The 9,214-nt window shown below is 35.1% G+C and overlaps 1 protein-coding gene across 1 annotated transcript; it reads right to left on the bottom strand.

Annotated features, from left to right (window-relative positions):
• Positions 1-1,267: 1,267 nt before the first annotated feature.
• On the bottom strand, positions 1,268-2,944 carry LOC138889559 (serine/threonine-protein phosphatase 7 long form homolog). Its single transcript, XM_070172884.1, has 3 exons — positions 2,606-2,944; positions 2,385-2,509; positions 1,268-1,310 (listed from the first exon to the last, which is right to left on the bottom strand). Exons 1-3 carry the CDS (start codon positions 2,942-2,944, stop codon positions 1,268-1,270), a joined length of 507 nt encoding a protein of 168 aa, XP_070028985.1.
• Between the last annotated feature and the right edge of the window lie 6,270 nt (positions 2,945-9,214).

Below are 9,214 nucleotides of genomic sequence, written 5' to 3'. Positions count from 1 at the left end.
TTATTGCATAAAAATTTAATATATAAAGCGTGGTATAGTACTGTGTTTTATGGTTTTAGTTATCCTTTGTGCAGTGATGGTTTTAGTTCTACTATTTGTTTTTGTGTTACGTTTGCAATGTTTGTGTTTCTTGTGTACTGTTTAAGTAAAATTGCTGTTCAAACACATACATGAATAAAAATGTTGTTAAAAGATAATTGTTACCATTATTTACATAATGCACTATTTACACAAAGTAAAAACATAAGTAAATCAGTGAGTCCCACAGCCTGTGTGCTTCAGTGCTGCTGCCAGCCTAAGTCGCATCCCCTGCCGCCTGGGTACACTATCTGGATCATCTTCATCAAGCCGCCTCTTTATATGAGGATGTGCAGCAGCATCGACACCACAGCTGACAAGATCGGAAGAATATGCCGTCGGGCCGTCAGCAACCTACAAAACAAGTAGTAATCTTAGCATGTGAAAAAGTATATTTGTATTGTACGTGTTGAGTCAAAAAACATTTTCTCACCGTGGTCTCATCGGCCACCTGAGTATATGCATCTGTGGTGTCCTCATCAAAGCATGTAGTGGCCTCAAAGATGGGTTGGGACAAAACCTACATAAGAAAGTTAAAAATTAATTAATGTCAGCTCATTAAGGAAAAGAAAATAAATTGAAATTTTAAAGTAATACAAACATACCTGCGCCTGTGGTAGATCCACATCAACCGCTGGGGATGAGGCCTAACTCAACCTGCGCCTTCCATCCACGTCCCAGGTAGGCCGATCCTCAGCTGCGGTAGATGGGCATGCAAATTACTGGTCTACATCCCCATTGAATGTACACGTGATCGACAATGCTCCTGACGGGGTGACCTACGATGCTGGCAGAGATAGCTAAAGGCTGTACGAAGGCATGCTGCTGGAAGGCTCATCTACCCGAGGTATATAACCTGGCTGATCATCTCCAAGCGCCTCAACTCCAAAGTCCTCATCATGTCCCTCAACAGGTGGGTCGACAGGTTCCTCAACGCCCCCTTGCTGGGGACCACCTCCTCACCGTCCCCCGCGATCCCGTGGGGCACCTCTGCCTCGTGGGGAACCCCTCCCTCGTGCCCTACCCCTGCCTCGTGGGACACCCCTACCCTGATGGTAGTCCTCTAGCGCCGCATACTGAGCCTCGTGGTCCAACCTCGCGACATCTCTCACCTGAAACAGGGTCCGACGAGCCAACTGTGCCACCCGCCGGCCATAGTTAACGACTGTAGGGATGTCGGTATGCTGCTTCATCTCCTATCCCAACTGGTAGAGGTGATGATGCCCAATAGCCTGTGAAACATTTAAAATATTAATTAAATAACGCTATATCACAATTATACGATATTAATAAGCCAAAAACATACCAGTGCCTCGTGCCTCCCGGCGTATGGTCTGTAGCGCTCGCCAAGTACATGAATGGGGTTCCCGATAATCAGTCGGGTGTCACGGCGGTTCCATGATGCATACAGATGAATAGTGGCATCCTGGGTAAATGTAGGTGCTGGCGGAATATGGTCAGCTCGCTCCTCCCAAATATGGACCTACTGCTCTAGCCATCCCATATATATATCATCCAGCCTGACACGGTCATCCCGCTGATAGTGTGTAGCCACCCATCTAGGCTCCCCCGGTATAGGCTGGGGATGGTGAAACTTGCGAAGCACACGCTCTATGGCATGATACTCAACCATATCGAAGAAGATCATTGGGACGGAGGTGCTCCAAAGAGGTTGATCGACTGAGCAATAAGCGGGCAGCTGAGCTAGAAACTCGTCGCTGTATGGCGTCCAGATTAACTACCAAATAATAACATAAAAGTGAGTATGTGCAACACAACTCAATTTAAAACAAGTGTAGGTACATATTTACCTGTCCGTCCACCAGCATATCTAGCACATCCCTGACAAGGGGGAGATTATGATGAGCATCGGTCCCTCGGTAGTTCCCACGCCGGAGAATCCACCTAGAAGCTAGAGGGAGAAATGGATAAGCCTCACCGGGCGCAAGTGGTGGTAGAGGTGGCTGCAACGGCATGATCCCCTGCCAGGCCCAAACCTAAGATAAAAGGTTGATGTAAAATTTATGAGTCATTTCGACCATATAGAATTCGGAGTAATGAACAGAGTATTCGAAAATGCTGTCACCTGTAGGAGGGGCAGAAAACCACATATGTCCACCGCTGGGCCCATGCTCGTCCGGCACATGCTCCTATACAGGTATGCGAGAACAACAACACCCCAGCTGTATTGGGGTAAATCATCCAGCTGCTGAAGATGATGGAGAAAGCGCATACTCACGAGACTCCCCGAAGTGTTCGGGAACAAGACACACTCGAAAAACAAGAGCAGCACCAACCGCGTGTACCTCTCAATATGAAGATCCTCCGTCTCACCGGTAATGTCTAGGTGCAAAACAACCATATGATCTCTGATGGCTGACAAAGCAACGCGACTGCCCCTAGCATCACCTTGAGGTCTATAACCAGTAAACTGCCCCATCATATCCAAAAACTATGCACGCGTCATGGATCTAATGTACTGGGGCAGTGCCACGGCCCGTCCATCTACGCGCAGCCCATACAAAACCTGAACATCCTCCAGCGTTATGGTGGCCTCTCTAGTGGGCAAGTTAAAAGTGTGTGTCTCCGGTCGCCACCGCTCTACCAAGGCCGTGATGAGAGACCAATCAAGCTGCATCCGTCCAAGCTTAAAGATCGTATAGAAGCCCTTAGCCTGTAGGCGCGCGACTACGCGGGCATGGAAAGGATGCTCCACGATGAACTCCCACAAATCGTCAGGTCTCCTGGGGCGGAGAGCAAGCATCGATAGCTGTCCCTCACATACAAAGGAGGACCTATGGTCGCCCTGCAACACTAGTAGCTGATCCTCGGCAAGTCCAGGATGCGCAGGCGGAGGAAAGTCCATGTCGTCTACTATAATTTAAACAAAATTAATTGTGTATGTTAGTTTAAGGAATTAAATAATTAATTATGTTTAATATTGGACTGAATAATTATGTCTGGGTTCCAGGCTCGATATTTGAGGCCCGGATACCAAGTTATTCTTAATTATTATGCGTGTCAATTTCAACATTTTTAGAATTTTGTTAGCTTAATAAATTAAATAATTAATTATGTTTAAAATTGGACTGAATAATTATGTATGGGTTCCATGCTTGATTTTTGAGGCCCGGTAGCACCGAGTTATCTTTAATTATGCGTGTCAATTTTAAATTTTTTAGAATTTTGTTAGTTTAAGGAATTAAATTAAAAATTATTGAATTGGACTGAATAATTATGTATGGGTTCCAGGCTCGATATTTGAGGCCGGGTAGCACCAAATTATCCTTAATTATTATGTGTGTCAATTTCAACATTTTTAGAATTTTGTTAGCTTAATAAATTAAATAATTAATTATGTTTAATATTGAACTGAATAATTATGTATATGTTCCAGGCTCGATATTTGAGGTCCGGTAGCACCAAGTTATCCTTAATTATTATGCGTGTCAATTTCAATATTTTTAGAATTTTGTTAGCTTAATAAATTAAATAATTAATTATGTTTAAAATTGGACTGAATAATTATGTATGAGTTCCAGGCTTGATTTTTGAGGCCCGGTAGCACCGAGTTATCCTTAATTATTATGCGTGTCAATTTCAACATTTTTAGAATTTTGTTAGTTTAAGGAATTAAATTAAAAATTCTTGAATTGGACTGAATAATTATGTATGGGTTCCAGGCTCGATATTGGAGTTAATTTTACAACATATATTAATTTGTTACTTTTGTAAGTTTATTGTTATAAATTAAATAATTAATTTGGTAAAGTGTAATTGGATAGAGTTTGCAGTTACTACATACTTAAACTACATAGACTCTACGCTAAAAGGTTCTACATTTTACTACTCTAAAAGGCTCTATATTTTACTACGCTAAAAGGCTCTATATTTTACTACACTAAAAGACTCTATATTTTACTACACTAAAAGGCTCTATATTTTACTACGCTAAAAGACTATTTATTTTACTACGCTAAAAGGTCACTATTACATATAAAAACAACTAACATAAAATACAAATATGAACAACAAACAAAATAAATAATATTAATTTTTTATTTAACCAAATAAAAACATAACATTAACAATACAAATAATTTATCAAATTTTAACAATTTTTTGTACCAAAGCTAATAAATCAATCCGGGTATAAATAAGATACAAATTTAAACACAAACATAACACAAATTAACATGGAAACACATTAAACAATACAAATATGCATGTACTATACGAGTTTCGACATAAACAAAATCGAAATACCTCGATTTAAGTTTTTTGAATTTGATTGAAATCGAACTTTTACACCCGAAAGAAGGAATCCAAAAATTGTCTTGTGTGTGGGACCTACACTCCTTGCTCTTTAGGTGACGTGTGGGGCCCAATTTTTTTTTTAAACTTTGACACGGGGGGGGGGGGGGTGTGCAACAATGCTCGAAATTTTTTTAATGGGGGAGTCTCGATTCTGTCGTTGTCCAAGGAAGAAGAAGGGACTTTATTTTATTAAAGCAATTCGCAGTACTATACTGCGTTTTAGTTAAACGCAGTATAGTACTGCGAATTGCTTTAATAAAATAGAGCTGGGCCCAAGTTAATAAGTAAAACGCAGTATAGTACTGCGAATTAGTTAATTTTTTTTAAAAAATAATACGTAGTACTATACTGCATTTTACCTAGTTATGTAACTTTTTTTTAGCATTAAAAACGTGCTTTTTGTCCAAAAAAGCATCAAAAAAAGTTTCGGACTCCTTCTAAAGGTCTCCCATTTTTTCAACGATTTGTATTATTGGTATGTAATCTATATATAGGATAAGTTATCAGCACTTCTACGATTTTTGGCTTCCCAAATCATATTTACAACTCCTCTATCCCAAGCATATTAGTTATACTATCCTGAATAGTTTTTTGTTCTTTTTTGAAAACTAGCAACGTTAAAGAGCATTTCTATAAAAGGTTATTAAGTTTTCAGAAAATTTTATTTTGTATCTCATGCAACTGCACTTGTTGTATGAGGTATCTTTTTATTTCATAATTTTATGGATCCAGATTTTTGTGGACCCAAAAGTGTAAGATTGGGATCCACAACATTGTGAGACAAAAAGGAGCCTCACACAACTAATGTAAATTGTGTGAGACACACAATAAAACTTCTCTAATTTTTCAATGCCTTACAAACAACTTTTAAGATATACTTCAACGTCTTTCCGCTGATACAAAAATAAATTAATTAACAAGCCTTGCTCTTATTTTTAACACTATGTTATTTTTTTACATACTTCAAACGTTTATTTTCATTTCTCACAATTTTTTTCTCTTGTGTACTTGATTGTTAGATTTTTGCTGGCGGCTATTCTTCTCTTCCTTTATCAGGCAAACTTTCATTATAGTACAAAGTGAGTTATAATACAACTTTTCAATCCATGCATTTCTTTGTTTAATTCAATTAACGATTATGCTACTTTAAATTTTGTTTTTTCTTTTATTTTAGATTCATTTTTATTATGATAATTATAATACTTGACAATCAAAAAATATAAAAGAAAATATTACTTCGTTGTCGGAAAATAAATCGTTGCATATCTTTGGCAAAGAAAATATTAATGATTATACAAGAATATGTAATTGAAGTTTTGTTACTATAGTTCTTAATTTGTGTTATTTAGAAATACAAAAATCAATTAGAACAAATTAAAAGGCACACTACAACAAATTTGATAATCAATGATGAATTATTTTGTCACCTATGATTCACTTTTCGTCACCAAAGGTTTTTTGTGACGAATTTTTTTTTGTCAATCTTTCGTCTCTAAAACACCGTCACTAATAACATATAAAGGCAACTTTGTGTTTCGTCGCCAAATAATGAAGTATTAAATACGAAATTCTTTTTCGTCCCCAAATACGTATATTTATGACGGATTATTTGTCATAAAAAGTACAAAAGAATCGTACTTAATAGTATGATTTCGTCACTAAAAAGTGCATTAATGTCGACGAAAAAAGTCGTCTCTAAAAATTTAGTTTAATTAGTGACGACGTCAAATGTCTCTAAAGCTGTGTGTGTTTCGTAGTTGAAAAACCGTAATTTTGTCTCTAAAGACTACCTTTTATCTACAAAAAACGTATTTCGTCCCTAAATATATAATTAGTGACAATTATAATTTTGTAGTTAAAACTATCATATCGTCACTAAAAAAAATATTTTTATCGACAAAACAAAGTTGTCACTATAAGTTATCATAATTAGTGACAATTACAATTGTCAAAAAATACAAAGTTGTAGTCAATAAAAAGATCATTTTGGGACATAAATTTTTTTTGTCACTAAATATAGTGAATTTATGACGAACTTAATTTGTTTCGTGACGAAAATGTTATATTCCTAAAAACTATACAAAAGTGAACTTTTTTGTCACTAATAACAAATGTTTGATGACATTTATATTCGTATTTGTTTTAGATTGACGTTATACGAATTTGAAATAACATAATAAAACAATCAAGGTAATAACAGAAAAACAAAAACAATTAACGGTAACAAAAATATTCACCATTGATCATAAAACTAATATTAAAACTATATTGAAATAAAAGCTCCTTAAATTAAAAGAAACATAATTAAAGTAAATATGTCCAACATAAAAGTCTAACTGAGAATTGAGATATACTAAATATTACTCCTAAACTAGGACTGAGAAGTGGAGGAATGCAATGACACTTCACTTGCAAGTAGTCTTGATCCAATAATTACCTTCATATATCTGTGTAAAAGATAGAGAAAAAATTAAGATTTAAGTTAATACTTTATGGTATCATGATATAAATAAAATACAATTGGTATAAACTACAACTTCTTGTTAGACACAGAGTTTAATTGGTGAAACAAATAATTGAATTGTGATACAAAAAAATAAATAGTGTGAAATTTAGTGTACCCAAAGTTGATAATCTGGTGGAGCTCAATTTTCGCAGTATCATAAAAAAAAATATTCGAACTTAGATGCTAAAAGAATTATAATTGAATTTGTCATTTAAAGATGTAGTACTTCTAACCTTGATGGTGATGAGCCAATAAAATGATGCTGCATTTGATTTAATATCTCCTCCTGGCGTGCCCTTAGAGTACCCAATTCCGAAGTTAATGTCTGTATCTGTATTTTCTAACTTGTTACCTCAGTTTCAGTTACATTCAAACGTTCTTGTAAACTATGTTGGGTAGTAGCAGCTTCCTCTTTTGCCCTCCTAAGAGAGTCCTCTAATTCTGCTGTCCTCCTTTTTGTTGCTGTAGTTGTATTAGGCTTTGGACTATAGCCAAGGCCTTTAATATTACCCGACCTTGTACCAAGTACATTATCAACAATTTCATCAATAGTCATCGGATTCTCTTTACAAACAGACCGAGCTCTCAAATCTCTCATTTTGTTCTACATAAAAATATTACATAAGTTAAATTAATTATAAGATAGAATGAATACGTGTGACATGTTACTAAAATATTTTACTTACATTAGTCTCAGTCTCTGGAGATGACCATCCCTTTTCACTCGAGTAATGGGTGCTTTTGTAGAACTCAATCCTATTTAACTCTACTCCTTCATGTTCCTTCACACCCTACACAAAGAAGGAAAAAGAGCAGTGATTCAGATCTTTGTTGACTTTAATAGAAGCGCGACTTTCTTACATGGGCAACTGGAGGAAATAATACCTAGATGACTGTATAACATATACAAACAGATTAAAACTTCTTATTTATGAATAGGTTTGGTGTCTAGTTGTGAAAATATTTACACATATGAGGCAAGGTTAGTTTCAAAGAGTCAAGTATTACATATTAAGCAGGTTCTCTGTTTTTTTATAAAAATGATAACTTTCTCCCATTTTAACAATTCTCATCCCACATATCTGACAGTTGAGGTATTATGTTGGACTCCATATGCTCGAATTATGTTATAGATACTCTCTTCTATTATGAATCGCCAAAGTCTTCCTACTTCTCCATTGTTACAATCAGATCCGAAAAATGAGAAATCAATCAAAATGGACCTGAAACTAGCAACATCACATCATATAGAATACCGATTGACAAGCATTCAAGTCTATCTTATAGTTTATGTTGATGATCTCATTGTTTCCGCGAGCGCATCCTTCATTTCCAAGCTTTATTTCTATCGTAATTTTTCCATTTGGGCGAGGTTCTCTGTTTTTTATAAAAATGATAAGTTTCTCCCATTTTAACAATTCTCATCCCACATATCTGACAGTTGAGGTATTATGTTGGACTCCATATGCTCGAATTATGTTATAGATATAAGTCCATATATAGACTGTTCCTATCTAAACAATATGAAATTTTGTAGCAGCAAGTGTTCCTTGGGTTCTATTAAATTTTAATATGGTTTTTTGGTTTTATATTTTCTAAAGTTAGATATGGCAATTGAATCAAAATGAGTATGGTTTTAATTTGATTTCTTTCATTTGTAGGCCATATAGACTTCAAAATAGAACTTTATAAAATGGGATTCAAGTTTTTAGAACTTGATAATTTTTCAAGATGGGTGCTTCAGTCATAAGGTTAATTAGTCCTAAAGTAACTTTTTGTATCATATATGAACAAAACTATATCTTTTAGTTTTTTACTATGAATCTTTTTTGTCGCCAATAATTGTACTATTCAACTATAAAATTCAAGTCGTAGCCATTTAAAAATCATATTTTTCGTGACAAAAAATTTATTGTGACTAAATTGTAGATTAATCAGAGACAATTAAATAATTGTCACTAATTGTTTGCACTATTAGTGACAAAAACTAATATCATAATAAATTTGAAACTTTTGTAGCTAAAGTTTACCATGTTTAACTACAAATTTTATTTTGTCACTATTATAATAACGCATTTTTTGTGACAAATTTTTTTAGTGTCCAAAGTTTTACCAATTTTAAGACAAATTATGATTTGTCACAAATTGGATACATCATTAGTGACAAAATAATATGTCACCAATTGTATAAAATTCGTGGCTAATGTTATTAAATAATGGCGCCAAGTTATTTTTTGGTGGGAAACTTTAGTGGACAAAACTTTTGCTACGAAATTTTATGTTTCGTCTCTAAAAGTATGCGGATTATGTATC

Source organism: Nicotiana sylvestris, chromosome 4, assembly GCF_000393655.2.
Source record: "Nicotiana sylvestris chromosome 4, ASM39365v2, whole genome shotgun sequence".
Classification (NCBI taxonomy): domain Eukaryota; kingdom Viridiplantae; phylum Streptophyta; class Magnoliopsida; order Solanales; family Solanaceae; genus Nicotiana; species Nicotiana sylvestris.
This window is presented reverse-complemented; position numbering and strand designations above follow the sequence as displayed.